This window comes from Scyliorhinus canicula, chromosome 3 (genome assembly GCF_902713615.1).
Source record: "Scyliorhinus canicula chromosome 3, sScyCan1.1, whole genome shotgun sequence".
In the NCBI taxonomy this organism is placed as follows: domain Eukaryota; kingdom Metazoa; phylum Chordata; class Chondrichthyes; order Carcharhiniformes; family Scyliorhinidae; genus Scyliorhinus; species Scyliorhinus canicula.
The window spans coordinates 43,753,958-43,777,066 of NC_052148.1; the positions used below are offsets into that span (position 1 = coordinate 43,753,958).

General features: G+C 47.7%; 1 protein-coding gene across 3 annotated transcripts in view; it reads left to right on the forward strand.

The window, feature by feature from the left end:
• The window catches only part of rnf165a (ring finger protein 165a), a 41,713-nt gene extending 19,238 nt beyond the window's left edge, over nt 1–22,475 (forward strand). For 2 of the 3 annotated variants that reach the window (XM_038793388.1, XM_038793390.1), the window contains 5 exons: nt 2,943–3,069; nt 6,884–6,988; nt 12,000–12,095; nt 16,578–16,684; nt 20,156–22,475. In XM_038793388.1, coding sequence (XP_038649316.1) covers nt 2,943–3,069; nt 6,884–6,988; nt 12,000–12,095; nt 16,578–16,684; nt 20,156–20,273 — 553 coding nt within the window. In that variant the 3' untranslated portion in view covers nt 20,274–22,475. The remainder of the gene's footprint in view (nt 1–2,942; nt 3,070–6,883; nt 6,989–11,999; nt 12,096–16,577; nt 16,685–20,155) is intronic. The other variant, XM_038793389.1, reaches the window with a different exon arrangement.
• Nucleotides 22,476–23,109: the final 634 nt, after the last annotated feature.

The following is a 23,109-nucleotide window of genomic DNA, read 5'->3' on the forward strand; positions in this document are numbered from 1 at the left end:
GTCTCCCCATTGTTCTCTCCCCTCTCCCATTCTTGGACAAACATATTCAAAGCATCACATTCCCCACTAAACAAACATCAGAAAAAACAGTGAAAAAACAACCACAGAAATCACCCCCTCTCCAACCAGCTCCCAGTAAGACAAAGTTAACTATAGCCATCGAAACAGCCCATTATTGCACATAACACTACTTATTCAAACCAGCACAAAAGTGATTGTCAACAAATCGCCATTGCAATACTCTCCCCAAGGATCCAGTGTCTTTAGTTCACATCCAATCTTTTTTCCCTGATGAAACTCAATGCATCGACTGGTGCTTCGAAGTAAAAATTCCGTTCCTCATATGTGACCCACAGACACGCTGGATACAACATCCCGAACTTCACTCACTTGTTAAAGAGCGCCGATTTTGCCCGATTAAACCCAGCTCACCTCTTGGCCAATTCCGCGCAGCTCACAATTCTCCCACCTGCTGCTCATTCATTCTTGGGCCACCGCAGAACGTTTTCCTTGTCCAGGAACCGGTGCATACGTACCACCACTGCCCTCGGCGGCTTGTTCGCCCGGGGCTTCTTCGCGAGGGCTCTGTACACTCTATTCACTTCCAGGGGCCGAGGGAACACCTCAGCCCCCATCAACTTCTCCAGCATGTTCGTCACATAGGCCCTCGCATCCGATCCCTCACTGCCCTCAGGGAGGCCAACAATTCTCCAGATTCTGCCTCCTGGACCTGTTCTCCAAGTCCTCCAGCTTCTCCTGCATTATTTTCTGGCAGTCATTCAGCAGCCCCACCTTGGTCTCCAACACGGTTAGGTATTCCTCGTGCTCGGACACCTTTATCTCCACCCCCTGGATCGCACGTCCATGGATTTCTTGATTCTGCACCACCTGATCAACCGAAGCCTTGATCGGGCCCAGCGTGTCCTTCTTCAGCTTGGCGACGCAATCTTCAAAAAACTTCACCAGCTGCTCCGTCGACCACTGTGCCATCTCCTCGCGGCCCTTGCTCTCCGCCATGCTTTCCCGCCAGCTAGCTCGCGCCTTCCTTGTAGAACTTTGTCTTCTCACACGGCCACTTCTGGTCCAATTCTCCGTACACTGGAGGGGGATTTCTCCTCACTGTCTCACTCTTCACCGATTTATCCAATAAAATCTGGGGAAAAAAACGAGAGGAAAAGGTCCAAAAGTCCATCACAGGCGGGAGCTATCAAATGTGCGACCTACTCCTCCATGGCCGCCTCCTGAAGTCTGCTCTCCCTGCATTGGCAAACCATCTAACTTTGCCTCTTGTTGCAGCTCAGTTCAGCTGTCTTTTTATTGATCTTGAGCTTCATCCACTAATTTGTAGACACAACTAGATTGTTTGCTTGTGTTCTTCTTGCACTTTCTCGGTGTAGAAGCAGTTTTCTGAGCCCAACATACTTTGGCAGTGTGGCCCATCTTACCACAGTTCTTGCACATATTCAATTTACTCCAGCATTCCCCCGCTGAGTGTCCAACCTGTGAACAACGGTGACTTGGTTGCACTTTGCAGCTCTGTTCATTGAGGTATCCATTTTGTGGATCTTCGCTCCAGCCCCTATCTGTGAAGCCTCTCTCATTGCAAGCAGCATAGATGTGGCAACCTCCACAGTAGCTTTCAGGGTTAAATTATTTACAGTAATCGGCTTCCTCTGAATTGCTTCACTGCATTATGAATGTATCTTCCTTGGCCATCAAGTCCTGGGGTGGGACTCTGATCCGGAGATTCTGGCTTGGAGGCAGGGACGTTACCCACTGCACCACAAGACCTCAGTATTTGTACGGAGATGTCTTTTGTGAGAGGCATGGGCCGGGATTCTCCCCTACCCGGCGGGGCGGGGGGGTCCCGGCGTGTCGGAGTGGCGTGAACCACTCCGGCGTCAGGCCGCCCCAAAGGTGCGGAAGTCTCCGCACATTTAGGGGCCAAGCCCTAACATTGAGGGGCTAGGCCCGCGCCAGAGTGGTTGTCGCTCCGCCGGTTGGCGTGGAAGGCCTTTGGCGCCACGCCAGCCGGGGCCGAAGGGACTTCGCCGGCCGGCGGAAGTCCGCGCATGCACCGGAGCGTCAGCGGCTGCTGACGTCATCCCCGTGCATGCGCAGGGAGGGGGTCACTTCCACCTCCGCCATGGTGAAGACTATGGCGAAGGCGGAAGGAAAAGAGTGCCCCCACGGCACAGGCCCGCCCGCCGATCGGTGGGCCCCGATCACGGGCCAGGCCACCGTGGGGGCACCCCCCCAGGGCCAGATCGCCCGCGCCCCCCCAGGACCCCGGAGCCCGCCCGCGCCGCCTGCTCCCGCCGGTAAGGTAGGTTGTTTGAGAGGCATGACAGCAGCGGGACTTCGGCCCATTGCGGGCCGGAGAATCGGCGGGGGGGGGGGGGGGGGCATGCTGACCGGCCCCGCTGAATCTCCGATGCCGGAAAATTCGGGACAGGGTGGGGGCAGGATTGACGCCGGCCACCGGCGATTCTCCGACCCGGCGGGGGGTCGGAGAATCCCGCCCCTGATCTTCGTTTTGGTATTGAGCTGGCAAAAACCTTTGCTAAAGGAGAGATGCTTAAAGGAGATAGGCTGGTCTTTGAGTTCCAGAGGCTAGTGGGATGAAAGGGTGTTTCAAGTTAGATCTGATTGTTTTCTCAATACTTTGAAGTGGTGAGGTTTTCTGGATTTGCTCTTGATTTGTCCACAAATACATTGATCTATTAATGCCTTTCTATTCAGGGTCAATGTGATCAATCCATCATTCTATAATCAACCATTGTCTGTACCCCATTTGGTTGGCAGTGCATGGTGAATTAACAATGTGAAGTATACATCCTCATATTAAACAGGCAAGAGTTAGTTTCAGAGTTGGAAAGTTTTAAGAAAAACACAAAAGTCATCCAGGTGCAGTTACTCAATTTCTCCTGTTATTTTTGAAGGGATATCAGTGTGGAAGCTGGATTGCCCCATACTCAGTACCAGGCCCTCCCAGTACATCGCTTGCACCATTATCTAGCAACTCCCAGAATACAGCATTTCTCCAGAAGTATGTCTTCAGCATCTGTGGTAAGGATGATGGTTGGTCTATTTCGTCTTGTTGCTCAATGTTGTCTGTTCTTCCATTGATGCTCTCATCATTATTGTCTGGTTGGTGAAGTTGGACCAGCTGCATGTCCCTTTTATCAGGCAGTATATTTGAATAATGTGGTGATGTGCTTCGACACGGCTAATGCCGCTGCAACATGTAGCTATAAACAAATACTAAATATGGATTTTCATTCAGAGAGTATACTTTCAACTCTTGCACTGATACCTTAGTTGATAAAGACAGTATTTATAGACACAGCTCACACATTTAGTTTCCAGGCTAAGCTGAGTTAGATGGCCTCAGGTATAACAGCCTTAGGTATCTAGGTACCCAAATGGGGTACAGACAAATGGGGTATCTTTGGTCGCAGAAATCCTCAATGTGTGCATTATGTCTGTTGTGTGTCTGTGTGTGTCATGGTCATTGAGTCAGGCAGTACAGAAGAGGCCCTTTGGCCCATCGAATTTGTACTGTCAAAACTGCACTAAATCTACACAAATCCCACTTCCCAGCACTTGGCCCATAGCCTTGAATATTATGACATTTCAAGTGCTCATCCATGTACTTTTGAAATGTTGTGAGGTTTCCTGCCTGTACTACCCTCCCAGGCAGTGTGTTCCACATTCTCACTACCCTCTGGGTGGAAAAGAATTTCCCTCAAATCCCCACTAAACCTCCTGCCCCTCGCCTTAAAATTATGCCTCCTCATTATTGACCCTTCAAGTAAGGGGAACATTGTGCCCTGTGCAAGCCCCTCATATTCGTAGACACCTCAATCAGGTCTCCCTTCAGCCTTGTCTGCTCTAAAGAAAACAACCTAACCTATCTGGCCTTTCTCCATCGCTCAAGTGCTCCATCCCAGGCCACATCCTGATGCTTCCCCTCTGCACCGTCTCCAGTGCAATGTCATCTGTATGACCAGAACACCACACAGTACTCCAGCTGTGGCCTAACCAAAGTTTGTACAGCTCCTACATAACCTTCTTGCTCTTAAAATTTATGCCACGACTGATAAGGGCAAGTGTCCCGTATGCCTTCTTAACTACCCTATTAACCTGTCCTGCAGCCTTCAGGGATCTGTGGACAAGCACCCAAGATCTCTCTGAGCTTCCTAGTGTCGTGCCATTCATTGAGTTTTCCCTTGTTTTATAACTCCTTCCAAAGTGCACCACCTCACACTTTTCAGGGTTAAATTTCATCTGCTACTGATCTGCTCATCTGACCAACCCATCTATATCCCTCTGCAACCTAAGACTCTCTTCTTCACTATTAACCCATGCTACAAATCTTTGTGTCATCCGCAAACGTACTTATCATACTCCCACATTCTCCTCCATATTGTTTATATATATAAAAAGCAGGAAGGGACCTGGCACTGATCACTATGCTACGCCTATGACAGTCCTCCAGTCATGCAAACAGTCTTCTACAACCACCCTTTGCCTCCTACAACAAAGCCAATTTTGGATCCAACTTGCCAAGTTACCCTTGATCCCATGTGCTTTTACCTTCTTTATCAGTCCCCCGTGTGTGACCTTGTCAAAGGCTCATCTCTTTGACAAATTAAACCAAATTTGATAGGCATGACCTCCCTCTGACAGAGCCACCCTGACTATTCTGATCAAACCTTGCCTCTCCAAGTGGAGATTAATTTTCTCCTTCAGAATTTTCTCCAATAGTTTCCCTACCATTGATGTGAGACTCACTGATCTGTAATTACTTAGTTTCTCTCTTCCGTTCTTCTTGAACAGTGAAACCATATTAGTTGTCCTCCAATCCTCCGGCACCTCCCCTGCGGCCAGAGAGGAATTAAAAATCTGTGCCAGAGCCCCTGAAGTTTCCTCCCTTGCCTCTCTGGGCTGATTTAGCACAGTGCTAAAGAGCTGGCTTTTAAAGCAGACCAAGGCAGGCCAGCAGCACGGTTCAATTCCCGTACCAGCCTCCCCGAACAGGTGCCGGAATGTGGCGACTAGGGGCTTTTCACAGTAACTTCATATTGAAGCCTACTTGTGACAATAAGCGATTTTCATTTCATTTTGTTTCATTTCTTAGCAGCCTGGGATATAACTCATTCGAACCTGGGGATGTGTCCACTTTTAAGCATGTGTGTGAGAGAGTGCGTGTGTGTGCATATGTGTGAATCTGTGTGTGTGAGCGCGTGTTTGAAAGAAAGAAAGAAATCTTTATTGTCACAAGTAGGCTTACATTAACACAGCAATGAATTTACTGTGAAAAGCCCCTAGTCACCACATTCCGGCGCCTATTCGGGTTCACACAGGGAGAATTCAGAATGTCCAAATTACCTAACAGCACGGGCGTGATTCTCCGCCCCCCACGTCGGGTGGGAGAATAGCGGGAGGGCCTCCCGACATTTTTCACGCCCTCCCGCTATTCTCCCACCCTTCACGCCACGAATCGCTGCTCGCCGTTTTTTACGGCGAGCGGCGATTCTCCGAGGCCGATGGGCCGAGCGGCCGGGCCTTCACGCCCGTTTCAACACGGCAGCAAACACATCTGCTCGCTGCCTTCGTGAAACGGGCGACAGATGCCCGTTTGGGGTATCTGGGGGCCCGATTGGCACAGCAGTACCATGGCCGCGCCAAGGGGGGCATAGGCCTGCGATCGGTGCCCACCGACCGCGGGCCGTGCGTCCGTAACGGATGCACTCTTTTCCCTCCGCCGCCCCGCAAGATCAAGCCGCCACGTCTTGCGGGGCGCCTGAGGGAAAAGACGGCAACTGCGCATGCGCGGGTTGGCGTTATCCAACCTGCGCATGCGCGGCCGACGGCATCGGCCACGTCTACTGGCGTGACGCTTGACGTGCGGCCTTGACGACCGTCGTCAAGGCAGCGCCACCATGACACACGGGGCCACGCTCCTAGCCCCGCCTGGGGGGGAGAATCGGCCCCGGAAGTCGGCGTGAAGGCTGCCGTGGGTCACGGCCTGTCCCATGGCAGCCTTTCGATTCTCCGCATTTGCGGAGAATCTCGCCCCATGTCTTTTGGGGCCTGTGGGAGGAAACCAGAGCACCCGGAGGAAACCCACAGAGGCACAGGAAGACGTGCAGACTCCGCACAGACAGTGACCCAAGCCGGGAATCGAACCTGGGACCCCGGCGCTGTGAAGCCATAATGCTAACCACTATGCTACCATGCTGCCCATTTGTGTGAACATGTTTTTGTGAGCATGTGTGTCTGTGACCGTGAGTGTGTGAGAGTGTGTATGTGGGAGCGTGTGTGTGTGGGAGAATGTGTGTCTGTGTGGGAGCATGAGAATGTGTGTGAGCGTGTGTTTGTGTCAGCGTGTGTTTGTGTGCGCGTGTGTTTGTATGGGCGTCTGTTTGTGTGAGTGTGTGTTTTTGTATGTGTGTGAGTGTATATGTGTGAGCGCGTGTCAACATGTTTGTGAGTGTGTGTGAGCATATGTGTGTGAGGGTGTGTATGTGTGAGCACGTGTAAACATGTTTGTAAGTGTGTGTGTGTGTGTGAGCGTGTGTGTGTGTGTGTGAGCATGTGTGTGAAGGCATGTAGACAGAATTGAGCTCTGCTGCGATAAGATTGTTTGGACTCAGCAAACATTGCTGAGCTGTGGAACCATACACCTTGCAAGCACTTACCCACCTGCAGGGGAGAGGAGAAGGGGGTGAAATTTAACTAATAAGAAAATATGTCTATCCACTGCCCCAGCTGAGAATAACAAACTCAGTGCGGATCCAGAATTCAATGTAAGATCTCTCTGATCTGTGGCTTTTTGTTCATCCTTAATAATATTTTAAAAATCTGTGTTTTCCAGATTATTCCTGATTTGAGGAATTACCCTTATCCACATCTTCATCTGCTGGCACTCCAAGGGTTAACTGGGGGTCGGCAGAGTCCTGCAGTTAGGGAAAGTTATGAGGTGCGTCACTGGTGTTGTCATGGATACTGGCAGAATTTAGATGGCTGCTTATTGTCTTTGAGATTGAACAACATAGATACCCAACTTGAGATTGCACAAGGTCCCTCCTCAGGGTCCAACATGAAATCAGCTGAATGTGTGACAGCATCACCATGGAAATCTATCCATAATTTGGCACATATTCATGTGGCATTTCCAATTTCATTCTTTTACAGAAGAGATATACAGATGGACAGAATAGGAAATTGAGATGTCAGGGTGTATTCTCTGATGTAGGATGAGTAAAGGGAGCTTTACTCTAACTAACCCCTGCTACACCCGAACTCAGTGGGTTCAATACTGACAAAATGTTTCATTTTGGATACAAATATTTCTCACATAGATCACCCAAGTTCAACTTTTTCTAAACCCCAAAAATGGCATTGTGCTCGTATCCAGTTTCCTCCAACAGGTTGTGAGTTCATCATAACCTGTTTGTGAAAACTTAATAAGTGTGGACTTAAAAAGTGGAACAGTAAAGAATGAAGGGCTGGTTCTCCAAAGCAATGATTTTCAAACTTTTTTTCCAAAGACCCATTTTTACCAACCGGCCGACCTCCGCGACCCACGCCGGCCGACCTCCGCGACCCACGCCGGCCGACCTCTGCGACCCACGCCGGCCGACCTCCGCGACCCACGCCGGCCGACCTCCGCGACCCATGCCGGCCGACCTTGGCGACACACGCTGGCCGACCTTGGCGACCCACGCCGGCCGACCTTGGCGACACACGCTGGCCGACCTTGGCGACCCACGCCGGCCGACCTTGGTGACCCACGCTGGCCGACCTCTGCGACCCACGCCGGCCGACCTTGGCGACCCACGCCGGCCGACCTCCGCGACCCATGCCGGCCGACCTTGGTGACCCACGCCGGCCAACCTTGGCGACACACGCCGGCCGACCTCCGCGACCCACGCCGGCCGACCTCCGCGACCCACGCCGGCCGACCTCCGCGACCCATGCCGGCCGACCTTGGCGACCCACGCCGGCCAACCTTGGCGACCCACGCCGGCCAACCTTGGCGACCCACGCCGCCGACCTTGGCGATCCACGCCGGCCGACCTTGGCAACCCACGCTGGCCGACCTTCGCGACCCGCCATTTTCTCTTACTTTGTTTGTTGCTGACAAAAATGGAGGAAATGGTTTTGGGTCCCTTTGTCCCTTTGGTCCCCTGAATGTGAAAAAAAGGCTGCGTCCATATTTTAAAAATGCAGCCGCACTGCGCATGCGTGCCCGATCATCAGCGCGTATGTGCATGGTTTTGTGCATGTGCACCAATGATCGGGCACGCATGCTCAGTACGGCCGCATTTTTAAAATCTGTTCCTGGCCATTTTGAAGGCCGCTTTCAACCGGCATAATTAAAAGCCGGTTGTGGCTGTTGCGCGCGGATTTGTGCGATCAGGAGCGCCACGACGGACGGCTCCGCGACCCTCACGCCCCTGAGTTTGACAATGCCTCCTCCAAAATAGTGAAGGATGCAACCTCCTGTCAGCTGAACCTCTCTATTAATTTCTGACCCCCACCTTTAAATATACTGGCTGGAATTCTCTGATGGTTGGAATTCTCTGTTCCCGCCGGCATTGCAACCCCCGCCCGTCAGTTTCCCAGCGGCGTTGGGTGGCTTCAATGGAAAATCCCATCGGCAAGCGGCGAGAAGATAGAATCCCGCCACCAGCGAATGGCCTGCTGCCGAGACACACATGTGGGAGACCACAGAATCTCGCCCAAAGAGTCATACTCAGGTAGGGTCCCACTTGGTGCCTGACCAAAGAGGCCCTTCTTGATCTGCGAGCACAGACGGTGCGTGGTAGCTACTGTTCAGCGAGCTGTGGGCTTCAAAGCTGACCCTGATCCAGTTCCAGTGTGCTTTCCCAGCAGTAATTTTTAGTTCTCATCAATAGAAACTCGGGTTGTGTCTTTTCCCGTCTTCCTAGAGCCAATTATAGGCCAAACTCAACTTTTTCAGTATGGACCATGGATTCAGCAGAGAATCTTCCTTTCCTGTGTGACTCAGTTCAAACTGCAGAACACGTTAATGGGTATCAATACAAAATAAATGGGACTCAAGCAAGACCGGAGGTTATGAGAATTATATTTCGGGGGAAAACCTGTTTGAAATGCAGTTGGCATATATGAATGAACCCTTTCTTTAAAGAAAAATAATTATCTGGACAGGGAGGTGGGGGTTAACTCAATTGGCTAGACGTCGAGCTTGTGGATCAGATTGACTCCATAGCATGGGGTTTAATCTCTGTCCCGGCTGAAGTAAATTCGGGTCCTGCCTCCTTGCTCTACCGGTAGTCCAAAAAAAAAAATCACAGCACTTAGTTGTGCTTAGTTGAATAATCACCAAGAATCTGCCTTTGGACAGAGGACTGACGACAAAGAATTATTTGAGTAGGAAGAGGATTAAAAGTAAAAAAAGAGTATTAAATCATGCCCCTCAATCCTTATTTGTTAAAGTCTGACTCACTCGTTGTAGTTAACGTCAAGTAAGCATCGGTCATATATCTTAGAAATAAGCGGATTTGTTCACATTGGTCCTCATATTGGTCCCCTTTTTGATTACAGACTTATTCCTAAATATCTCTCTGCCAATGAGAGCCCAGGATAGTTAATCAAGTGCTCCATAAACATATTGATTCATGTGCAGCTGTCACCATCAGAAAGCTACTGGCCGGAAAGTGAGGTGTAGTTAGAAATTGTGGAGACTGCTTCAGCTACCTTCCGTGGCTCGGGGAAAAAATAATAAACAAGTTTCCAGTTTAATAAATTAAGTAAATGAAGTGATGTACCTCATAGTCTGACTGAGAGTAGGGTTGCTTGCTCTGAAGGATGGAAGAGGTTATTAAAATTGTAAAAATGAACTGAAATTTGAAAATCAGTGAGCATTCCCACCAAGCACTCCCAGATTGCATCTCAATGACTGGCAATCTTGGAGGAAGAGACTTGGGAGTTCACAATGGGGAACACAAAAATGGCAGAGACGCTATTCTGCCTCGGTTTTCACTAGAACCATCCCAATAGTAATAGATAATGCAGAGGTTGTTGAAAAGAAGGAACTCAAAACAATCGGCATCACTAGGGAAAATGTACTGAGCAAACTATTGGGATTAAAGGTAGCCAAGTTCCTCGGGCCTGATGGCCGACATCCTAGGGCCTTAAAGGAAGTGACAGCAGAGATAGTGGAGGCATTGGTTATAATGCAGCTAAATTCCCTGGATTCTGTAAAGGTTCCAGTGGATTGGAAAAAGTCTAATGTAACATCCCTGTTCAAAAAGGGAGAAAGGCAGAAAGTAGAACTATAGACCAATTAGTTTAAGTTCTGTCACTGGAAAATTGCTGGAATCCATTATTGAAGAAATAGTGATGGGGCATTTGGAAGTCAAACACATCCATCAGTGACAGCATGGTTTTATGAAGGGTAAATTATGTTTGACTAATTTTCTGGAGTTCTTCGAAGATAGAATTCATAGAATTTACAGTGCAGAAGGAGGCCATTCGGCCCATCGAGTCTGCACCGGCTCTTGGAAAGAGCACCCTACCCAAGGTCAACACCTCCACTCTCCCCATAACCCAGTAACCCCATGTATCAAGCAAAGTGGATAATGGGGGTCCTTTAAATGTTGTGTATCTGGACGTCCAGAAGGCATTTGCTAAGGTGCCTCACAAAAGGTTAATACACAAGTTAAGACCCTACGGGGTTGGGGAAAATATATTAGCTTGGACAGAGGATTGGCTAGCAATAGAAGGCAGAGAGTTAGGATAACTGAGCCTTTTTCTTCTTCTAGTGGTCTGCCACCGGGTTCGGCCCTCGGGCCCCAACTATTTAATGACTTGGATGCAGGGATAGAAGATACTATAGCCAAATTTACAGATGACACTAAAGTAGGTGGGAAAGCAAGTTGTAAAGAGGAAATTATAAATTTACAATTGGATATGGATAGGATAGGTGAGTGGGCCAAAATTTGGCTGGTGGAATTTAACATGGATAAGTATGAGGTTATCCATTTTGGTCGAAGGAATAAAAAGGCAACTTATTATCTAATTGGAGAGGAACTTCAAAATGCTATTGTGTAGAGGGATCTGGGTGCCCTTGAGCATGAATTGCAGAAAGTTAGTATGCAGGTGCAGCAGGTAATAAAGAAGGCAAAGGAATTTTGGCATTTATTGCTAGTTGAATAGAGTATAAAATAGGGGAGTGTTGTTGCAACTGTATAGGGTATTGGTGAAACTGCATCTTGGGTACTGAGCACAGTTTTGGTTCCCTTACTTGAGGAAGGATGCAAATGCGTTAGAGATGGTTCAGAGAAGGTTCACTAGATTGATTCTAGGGATGAAGGATTTGTCTTATGAAGAGAGATTGAGAAGTTCAGGCCTATACTCGCTGGAGTTTAGAAGAATGAGAGGAGATCTAACAAAGGTATATAAGATGCTAAAGGGGATTGACAGGGTGGATGCAGAGCAGATGTTTCCCCTTATTGGTCTACAATGGGAGCTATAGTTTTAGGCTAAAGGGTGGCAGATTTAAACAGAAATCAGGACTCAAAGGGTCGTGAATATGAGGAATTCTCTTTCTCAGTGGGCAGTGGAAATTTAAGGAAGCGATAGACAGGTCTTTAATTAAAAGCGGGATGAAGGGTTATAGGGAGCAGAGAGGAAGGTGGTGGAGATGAGATCAGCCATGATCATATTGAATGGTTGAGCAGGGCTCGAGGGGCTGAATTGCCTACTCCTGCTCCTACTTCTTTTGTTCTTATGAACTTTTAGGCTAGATTTTAACTCACAGGAAGAAAAAGGAAAGATTGTTATTCTGAGCCTTTTCTGCCCCTCAATCCATTAGATGGAAGAATGGCCTGAAATGGAAATCATAATAACGGCTGACATTATTCAAACCCTTCATTTAATGGCATGCTCAAACTTTTGTGTATGCATTAAGGTAATAATATATTATTTCTTGCCTGTTTCAGGAACTGTTACAACTAGAGGACAGACTTGGGACTGTGAACCGTGGGGCCATACAGAATGTGATCGAGCAGTACACCTTCCCTCACAAGTACAAGACGGTGAGAATGGATGTCTCTAATAGCCACATCCAGCACAGGAATAGGCCCTTCGGCCTTCCAAGCCTGCGCCGACCATGCTGCCTGACTAACTTCAAACCTTTTACACTTCTGGGGCCTGTATCCCTCTATTCCCACCCTATCCATGTGTTCATCAAGATGCCCATTAAATGCCTCAGGGCGCCGAGGACCCTGATTTAATCCCGGCCCTGGGCCACCGTCTGCGCGGAGCCTGCACACTCCTCTTGTGTCCGCGTGGGTCCCACCTTCACAACCCAAAACAATGTGCAGCACAGGTGTATTGGCCACGTTAAATTGACCCCCAACTGGAAAAGAATGAACAAGCACCCGACCAAGGCTCACTGCCCCATCCTATCCCTGTAACCCCATAACCCCACCTAACCTTTTGGACACTACGGGAAATTCAGCATGGCCAATCCACCTATCCTGCATATTGTTGGACTGTGGTCGAAACCGGAGTACCCGATGAGAACATACAAACTCCACACAGTCACCCGAGGCTGGAATTGAACCCGGGTCCCTGGCGCTGTGAGGCAGCAATGCGAACCACTGTGCCATTGTGCCACCCTTTACTCTGCCTGATGTTGCACTGCTTGTGTTTGCATCTCCAGCATGTCATCGATGACCACGTCCAGAGGTCCATCATTTGACTCGGGCTCAGTGGGTGCCTGTTCTCCAGCAGTGCTCCGAATGCCAGAGACCTGATCTGTCACTGCCTCTAACTGCTGTGGAGACATGTCAGTGAGGTGATTCCCCAGAATGTGACCACAAGCCTTATCCAGATGTGTGACCCACCGGGATGTGTGTCTCTGCAAAGTGAATGCAATGATGGGTGTTCTTTAAATAGATCCTCATCATCCTCCTCTGAGGTGGCTTGGCGGCTGGGGCTTATGATAGCTCTGGGGGTCTTTCTGGGCCTGTTGGTGGTTGTAAGATGTAGTTAATTCATGAGTAGGCTGAATACAATATTGCATGTTACTCACTGTGAATGTCAAGATGTGATCAACTCATATAGGCCTCATCCATTCTGTCTTGCTGGTAGATCTCTGTCCTCCCCTGCCAATTTGTTGGCATGCTCCTTGAATTTGGTCAGGATGGAATGTGAAGGGAAGGGATGAAGGAGAGGTCGGGAAGCAATATCTGTTGTGTGTACTGAGAATGCCCCAGTAAGGACGGAAGGTGCTGTTTCTGCAAGATGATAGACGAAATGCTAGTGATGACCTATTCAATGCTGGTATTTCCCCCGCTAATATTGTGTGAGATCCCTGAGCTCCGTGACACTTTGCATAATGCCATGATGAGAGTGTGAGATTGGAGTGAGCTGAAGATAGACTCACCCTGGCGGTATGGATGAAATCATTCATCCTCTTCCTGCACTGGGTCACATTTTTCTGGCGGTTTCCCACATAGCTGACCTCCTTTGCGATCGCCTCCCAGGTTGTCCAGGTGAGGTTGGTGGACCTCCTGGATCCTTCGTTAGAAAAAGTACATCCCTGGCTGGCAGACACCTCTGATTGAAGCTCCAGCAAGCCATGGCTACACTGGAATCAGTCGTCATCTTGGAGACACCTGAGTCTCACTTGTCCACACAGCTGGGCTGGAAAGGGTGAGAATGTGTGTGTTTGGATGGCGTTTAAATATGGTGCCAGGACTATTGACCCCCAATAGATGATAGCTCTCCTGCCAAATGATTCAGTGAGCTATTCGCTAATACATAATTAGGGACCTTCCAAAAAATAAAATTGGGCATGATATCCTGCCCTGTCGCCAGCATCAAACACACTACATATCACACCCACCACACCTCAGGTGTGGATAATTCTACCCTATATCTCAAAGCCATGCAGAGATTGCACTATGACATGTGTTTCTAAGTGGTTTATTCAAAAGTGCTTTAAATTATGCCTGCAATCACAAAATGTCTGCATTCATGACTAAGTTCAGCTTCTAATAGCTTCTGTGGTGTCTGTTTACTTTACTTTGAGTCCACAACCAGGCTTAACCAGTCAAGCACAGTGAACATAAATCAGTTATCGACTCACATAATCAAATACAGACCAATTAAAGATTTATTTTGCAAATCCTCTTACTTTTATTAGTCTTTTAAATTTAGATTTCTAAACTGTGGGTGGCCATGAGGCATTTCTTCGACTTCCACATATTTGCCATCTTGGAAAGCACAAAGGTGGATAATTTGGGAAGATGGTGGCAGAGTGACAATGTCAATAGTCTATTGATCCAGAATCCCAGGCTAATACTCCATGTACATGACAATAATGAAATCTTGGAATTGTAAGCTAACCTCAGTAATGGCCCCATGAAACTATCATTGTCATTAAAATACCATCCGGTTCACTAATGTCCTTTAGGGAAGGAAATCTGGCATCCTTACACGCTCTGGCCTACATGTAACTCCAGATCCACACAATGTGCATTCTTGACTGAGAGACCAGACATCCATTAGAGCACTGAAACACCCAAGACCCAGGAGAAACATTGCTTGATTAACAGCTCTGATCTCTTCTGTCATTTCACAATGTTTATATATACAGGATGAATGAGTTTCAAGTGCTTGCAGTTTCAGCTATTGATATATATTTTTGGGGGGATTTTTATTTTTATTTTTTTAGGGATTTTTATACATGGTACATTTACAGATGTACACATAGAGAAACCAAAAAGAGATAACAAAAATACTGCATAACTAAAAATACCAAGGAGTGGGAAAATAAAAACTGGGGAAGTGTATATACATAGCAGCAGTGGAGAGACAATTATGGTCTACATGTCAGTGGGGGTGGGGGTGGCTTTCTCCCCCCCCCCCCCTTTGTTTTTTTTTAAAGAAATAAGATACATACAGAACAAGCAAAATAAAACAAAACTGGGTGGGCGGGGTGCCTGGGTGGCGCCCCTGATGTTATCTGTGCAAGAGGGGGTAACAAGAGAATGTTACCTGCTTCTCCCGGTCAGTTTTTGCTGTTGTTGTTGTTGTGTGTTTGCCTCCGCCTCGGCCGTCTTTCGTTCCTTTCTCCTGTACTTTCTTACCCTCTGTTGTCCTGATGTGTTCGTCGTGGCCGTTGTTGTTTCCCGTGCTCTCCTTCCAGTTTGTGTTCCCTCGTCTTTCCTCCCCTCTGGCCCCCCTCTATTATTATTTACCTCCTGTTTCCTTCTTCCCTGCCTCCCCTCCCCCCCCCCCATTTGCTGCCACCTTCCCCTCCTCTCCCTCTCTGCAGCACCCCTTTCTTTTCACCTGTGTTTGACTACCCCCTCTTGCACTGCCCCCCCCTCCACCCCCTGGTCTTCCCTCCCTTCGCTCTCTTTTCTCATATCTTGGCTACTTGATTATTCATTAATTTGTTCATTGGCCACAAGCAGGTCCCAGAACAGTTGGGTATTTTAAAGGATCTGGATGATTGACAGTTTTATTGGCCTTTAGTAAAAAAGAGGAAGTGGAAAGTTATCCAGGAATAACTTTTCTTAAAAGCTTTTTTCACATTCCCTAATGTCGCTACAGGGTTAATCGCACATAGTGGGTGAATGGACATGGAGGTGCATGAGGAGACAGAGGGGATGAGTGGAGACATACCTTAGAATGGAGGAGGGCATGAGGGGACCATAGCGGTTGATGGGGGGGGGACATATTTTGGCATGGGAGGGGAATGAGGGGCCAGTGTGAGTGAGTGGCATGAGTTGGCATGGGGAGTGTGTAAGGTGTGAGGTAGAGATCTTAACTTTTTTCATTTTAACTGTGCTAAAGTCCCACGGCACCTCGGTAGGCCTTCAAACAGCATGCTTCCACATCCAGCAACCCTTGTGGCTGCCTCTGAACTCTTTCCCAGATTGACTGACCCAAACGCAGCTCACCCCCCCCCCCCCCCCGACAATGAAAATTCCCTCTTCCCTGGCGGGGTGGGCCGAGCCAGGGATTTCTCCATCTCGAGAATGAAAATCCAGTCCAGAGTGTCCACTTTGGGCCACTTTCAGATACTTCAAGCATTCATTCAAATGCAGTCAGTGTCAGTTGCCGCACCTTAAATTTCTTAGCAATTGCAGTTTATGATTAGGCGGTGGACAGTATTCCATGGTGGGGAGTTTTCCTACCTTTTTAACTATCTGAGAATTGAATAGGGAGACAAAGATAAACGGTGTGAAGTACAAATTAATAATAAAAATGGCAAAATATTGATTGCAGAATTTCAAAGTAATGGAGAGTTAACGCCATTGTATCAGTGGTTAGCACTGCTGTGTCACAGTGCCGAGGTCTCAGGTTCGATCCCGGCTCTGGGACACTGTCCGTGTGGAGTTTGCTTCGCCCCCCACAACCTAAAGATGTGCAGAGTAGATGGATTGGCCATGATAAATTGCTCCTTAATTGGAAAAAATTAATTGGGTACTCTAAATTAAAATAAAAACTCCATTGTATCAATGAGTTTCTGGCTTAATTAATTTCTTTGTTTTTTGCAGAGAATGCACAAGAACCTCAAAGGACCAAAAGAGGATGAAGAGGATACAGACTTTGATGAGAAGTGTACAATCTGTCTATGTATGCTGGAGGAAGGTGAAAATGTCAGGTATGTTAAAAAGAAGTGTTGCAAAGCGCTAATGAGACAATTGTGGTATTTTACACCAGTGATGGATGCATTGCCTGATAGAACCATGGTTATGGTCAGAGGAAAGCATAGAATCAGTTGTAGTTTGTAACATTGTAATATTGGTATAGGTTTTGTTACTATTGTGAAGAACTGTAGGGATAAAGGATCAGTTTCAAACTGTTTCTGTTGGGAGGAGGGTTGATAATCGGAGGACAGGGATTTAAGAAACTTGGCAAAAAACCCAAAGGAAGATGAGATTTGTTTTTAACCTTACAGGTTTTTTGTAGTATATTCAGACTTGGCTCCCAATGAGCTCAGTGCCAGGGCCACAGCTCTTTACAATAAATATAAATGATTTGGAGAAAGGAACCGAGTGTCCTGTGGCCAGATTTTCAGATGATGCAAAGTGGGAGGGAAGCCAGGTTGTAAGGAGGATGTAAATAGTTTACAGAGAGTCATTGGCAGGTTAAGTGTGTGGGCAGAAATTTACCAAATGGAATTCATTGTGGGAAAATGTGGGACTGTTCATTTCGGAAGGAAGATTGTGAAGGCGGATTATTATTTGAATGGAGAGAGACTGAAGCACCTGAGGAAACCCATGCAAACACAGGGAGAACGTGCAGACAGTGACCCAAGCCGGAATCGAACCTGAGACCCCGGAGCTCTGAAGCAACAGTGCTACCCACTGTGCTACCGTGCCGCCCATCTACTCCCACGCCACTGCTCTTTCTTCATAGCCCTGCAGTTTTTCCCCATTATCAAGTGTCTATCCAATTCCCTTTTGAAAGTTACTATTGAATCTGCTTTCACTACCCTTATAGGCACTGTATTCCAGACCGGAACAACTTGCTGTTAAAAAGGAGAAATTCTGTTCAAGTCCCTTCTGATTCTTTTCCAAATTCCCTTAAATCTGTGCCCTCTGGTTACCAACCCTCCTTTCAATGAAATCAGTTTCTCCTGATTTATTTCTTATATTGCTGAAGAAAAGACATTTTGGTCAAAGTTTTTCCTCTTGCACTCATCAGGACAATCGCAAGAATACCAATATCAGGGCAAACAACAACTTTATAATGTATGAGAAGAGTGCTGGTTGGCTGGCAAGTTGAGTCTGAGGTGTTGCCACGGAGAGTGTACCAGGTGACTGGCAGTTAATCGCCAAGTATTGTTTGAAACTATAAATCAGGTAGCTTGCCTCTAATTGGTCAAGGCATTGCCCTGAGGAATGAGTCAGCAATTGGCTGTCACTTATTTTGTCGGGCTGAAACAGACAAAAGAGGCTAGATTCTCCGCCATTGGGATTCTCTGTTTTGCCGGCAGCCCAGCGGTTTCCCGATGGCGTGGCGCTGCCCCACAATGGGAAACCCCCATTGACCAGCTAGCGAAACGGAGCCGGAATGCTGAACCAGAAACCTGGCGCGGCGGGACGGAGAATCAAGCCCAAAGTGTGTACATGTTCTTTCTGTCTGCAAAGAACAGGGCCCAGTGTATCAATATATGTAGCTTTCAGTATTTGCAAGTGTGCCACACTGTGAGCTGGATTGATAATCTTTATTGGTTTTCAGCGTAATGTTTAGCACACTGAGGATTATTTGGCAAATGTTGTCCAATCGGAGAATCACAGATAATATTTGAAACTGTTTTTTGAGTTTGGCAAGAATGGGCTGGGTGGGTACAACCTGTACTTTGCCTGTTGTGATCAGTGGAAGGGACATGCAGTTTGATATGATCTATCAGTCTTTGGAATTACGGCCTACATACCTATCATCACACTGGCACTGAAATTCATAGACCACATTACTCATTTGTGTAATAGACAGACATCTTTTTGGCTTGATGGCAGCATCCTGTTAGCGGTGAATACCACTCGTGTTGCTACTGCATTGTAGCAGTGTGTCACAGCTAGCTTCACCTGTTGCTCAGATTTTTGAGATACCTTGCCCTTCCTACATAATCTGATGTAGAATGGGCTATTTTCAGGGCCAAAAGTCATGGCCTTCGGCCGGACATGAGTTTGGGTGATATACGAGCAAAATGATCTGATCGGGGTAGCTGTTATCCTGTATGAATGTCTTTGATGTGCCCTGTTTCAGCAACTAGCTTGCAAGGCAAGCAAATGGCTATGGCCCTATTTACAAGTTTGCCAATAAGGCCAATCTTATAGGGCGTGGAATTGTAAGATACCAACGTATATATTGACCAGTGAAGGTAGACCCTGGTAGAGGACCCCCTAGCAGACCCCATGGTGCATTCTTCATGGCAATGTCTCCACCAATCAGGACCCACTTGCCAACCAATCAACACTCTCTTCTCATACAGTATAAAGTTGTTTCCCCTGGCATTGGTATTCTTGTAATTTTTCTGATGAGTGCAAGATGAAAAGCTTCAACAAAATGTCTTTTTTCAGCAATATTCATGCTCTGTACTACTAGTTAATGGCTAGTTATTTAATTCTGTCAAGTTTTGAACACCTTTATTAGGAGATGCCAAATGGCCTTATATTGGTCTCAAAATATAATGCGAACATTGGAGGTGAAAAACCTCAGGATACTGCGTATTAATGTTTGGCTGTGAAGATTTGTTATTTGGCCAAAGTATCCCACTGTAAAAAAACATCTTCAGGAGATGAAGAATTGCACAGAGACAAATGGAGGATATAAGTCAGACAATAAAAAGGATATTTGGCTTGCTTGTCACAAATTACAGGTGTTGATGTGCCAAGTAGGGCGGCATGGTGGCACAGTGGTTAGCACTGAAACAGGGCAGCACGGTAGCATTGTGGATAGCATAATTGCTTCACAGCTCCAGGGTCCCAGGTTCGATTCCGGCTTGGGTCACTGTCTGTGTCGAGTCTGCACATCCTCCCCGTGTGTGCGTGGGTTTCCTCCGGGTGCTCCGGTTTCCTCCCACAGTCCAAAGATGTGCAGGTTAGGTGGATTGGCCATGATAAATTGCCCTTAGTGTCCAAAATTGCCCTTAGTGTTGGGTGGGGTTACTGGGTTATGGGGATAAGGTGGAGGTGTTGATCTTGGGTAGGGTGCTCTTTCCAAGAGCCGGTGCAGACTCGATGGGCCGAATGGCCTCCTTCTGCACTGTAAATTCTATGATCTATGATCACAGTGCCAGGGACCCGGGTTTAATCTCGGCCTTGGGTAACTGTGTGGAGTTTGCACATTCTCCCCGTGTCTGCGTGGGTTTCCTCTGGGTGGGCTCCAATTTCCTACAACGGTGCGCAGGTTTGAATGATTGACCATGCTAGATTGCCCCTTAGTGTTCAAAGGTGTGAAGGTTGGTTGGGATTATGGGGTTACAGGGATGGGGGCGGGGGAGTGGGCCTAGGTTAGGGTGCTCTTTCAGATGGTCGGTGCAGACGATGGGCTGAATGACCTCCTTCTGCACTGTAAAAACTCTATGATTCTATAAGTCGCTAATGTTTTTTTTGTTTTTGTACAGGCGGCTCCCATGTATGCACCTGTTTCACCAAGTCTGTGTCGACCAATGGCTGGCCACCAGCAAGAAGTGTCCGATCTGCCGCGTAGACATTGAAGCACAGCTATTACCAGACAGCTGATTGAGCAAACGATTGCCGTTCTCCCCCACAGCAAGCTGGGGGAATTCAGCCTTGTAACCACGCATTGCCTTTTGAGTAATCTATTTTTGAAACTGCAAAATGTGAATCGAGCAGTGGTGGCCTTGTGTTAACGAGGGCTTTAGTCACTTTAGAATAGGGCAGGTTTGACATAGCCATATGGAATACTGGATCATGGGAGCTGGCTCTCCCAGAGACTAGTGGGATTTATGCTTTGTATTAGAATTTTTATCATAATCATTAATGGGCAAGTATATTCTACATTGAATGATTCAAGAACTCTGTGTTGTAACTTGTACACTTGCCAGCCTCTTGCTTATATGTTTTAGCGCTGTCCATCCGAGACAACCTAGGGTCAGCCATTTTGCTTCGCTTGCGGTGATGTCATAGCATTCTTTACTGTTGACATCATCAGTAGAAATCACCAATTTAACTTACATTGTGAGCACAAAGCCTGAAGGTGGTTTTAAACTTTACACACCTGGAGAAGACCTTTTCCTCCAGAGCAGTGGATTACGTGAAATAGCCTCCCTGCAGACAAAGTAGTTGATTCTGTCCTAACATTGTTAAAAAGAGGCTGATAGGAAATGGGTTGTGTGTTATGAGAATAGGCGTTGGGTAATTCTGCCGTGTGGCACTGGGCTGGCCTGGTCCTGCAAATGTAAGATTTTTCATTCAGGACAGCAACTGGACAGGGATAAATATCGTAGGCAGCATGATTCAATGGGTATTCTTTGGTTTAGTTTGAGGATGAGGGGAGGAAAGGGAACAAAGATCTCAGCAGAATCTTTACTCGGGAGACTAATTGGGTTTATGTAGAGTCCATAATAAAACTTGAGTACATATAATTTGTGAGGGATCATTGCCTGAATTTGCAGTTTGGTTATGCTGCAATGAAGTGCCTTGGGATGTTTTACCATGTTAAAGGCGCTGCATAAAAGCAGGATGTTGGTGCTGTGGCATCGCCTTTTCTCGTGAGTTCTTATGATGTTAGTGACGTGGAACTTCACAACCTCACAGCCAAGGAAAGGATCTCTGCATCATTCAAGCAGGACAATGCGGGATGAGGTAATTCAGTTAGTTTTAGTGCATCCCCCTTTGAGACAACTTTGCCACAACTCAGAAGAAAGCTCTGCACATTTAATCTTTACGGATTAGTCTACTACTTTCAACTAGAGATATTATTAGGAACCGATCGTTGTGTTGTCAAGATTGTGTGCTTTCTGCTTGAAAGCACAACAGTGAAGCGGAGTCAGTATTTCTGTTCCTTTATAGTGAAAGGCTTTGAGTTGCAGTTGTATTTAAATAGGTATTCAGGCCTTCTGCTGGTCTTCTGGGAAATTGCATTCTACAATGTTATAAAATCTTCCCAGCAAACTGCGAATCTGAGGCTTCAGCCATCAGCCATCCAACTGATAGCATTGTGAAACTAATATTGAACTGATGATGTTTAAAAAGACAGAACCTACAATCCAGAGTGTGCAGTTGATCAAATTTTATCGTTCACAGAATCCCTACAGTGCAGAAGGAAGCCATTCAGCCTATCGAGTCTGCACCGACCCTCCAAAAGAGCACCCTACCCAGGCCCGCTGCCCCGCCCTATCCATGGAACTGCAGTTAACCTGCACACCTGTGAACACTGTGGGGCAATTTGTCTTGGCCAATCCACCTAACTGGCACATCCTTGGCCTGTGGGAGAAAACCAGAGGACCCGGAGGAAACCCACGCAGGCACAGGGAGAAAGTGAAAACTCCACACAGACAGTCACACAGGTGGGAATCGAACCCGAGTCTCTGGCACTCTGACCCAGCAGTGCTAACCGCTGTGACACTGTCCTTATCGTGGAGCCCCATCTAAATTCCAATAATCCATCTCAATCACCTGAAATCCTAGATTGCAACCAAGAATTTCTTGACGCGCTCTCATCTAAGTAAAAAGGGTATTAGCCAAATGAAATCCGTTGCAATCTATTCACTAACATCCATACTGAAGAGCTTTTTGTAGCAGGTCTTAATGTCAAAATGTCTGTGCAGAACTGCGCTTCCATTCCTTGTACGAGAAAATCTGCCCATTCTTAATGTAACTTGGGAAAACTGGGAAATGAGGGAGAACAAGGGAATAAAAGAAAGAAAAACAAACAGACAATGGATTCTCCTGTACCTGGCGGGGCGGGGGGTCTCGGCAGGATGGAGTGGCATGAACCACTCCGGCGTCAGCCCGCCCCAAAGGTGCGGAACCCTCCGCACCTTCAGGGGCTAGGCCGGCGCGGGATGGTTTGCACCCCGCCGGCCGGTGTGGAAGGCCTTTTGCGCCACGCCAACCGGGGCCGAAGGGACTCCGCCGGCCGGCGTAGGTCCGCGCATGCGCGGGAGCGTCAGCGGCTGTTGACGTCATCCCTGCGCATGCGCGGGGGGGTTCACCTACCCGTCGGCCATCGCGGAGGCTGACACGGCCGACGGGTAGGAAATGAGTGCCCCCAGGGCACAGGCCCACCCGTGGATCGGTGGGCCCCGATCGCGGGCCAGGCCACCATTGGGGCACCCCCCTGGCGATTTCCGACCCAGCAGGGGGGGGGATCGGAGAATCCCGCCCAGAGAATCTTGGGCAGTGAATAAATGATCAAGAGGAAAATGAACAATTATTGAGAGGTGTCTGAGTGGCAGCGTGAACAAGATGTAACTTGCTGTATTTCTCACTGAACTGACTTTTGAATTTCGCAGATACACAGTTAACTGACGTTAAATCTCTAACTGGTTGCCTTCACCCCCCCTATCCCCCACTGCGTGTATTACCCAGTGGGGAAAGTTCATTGTTTAAT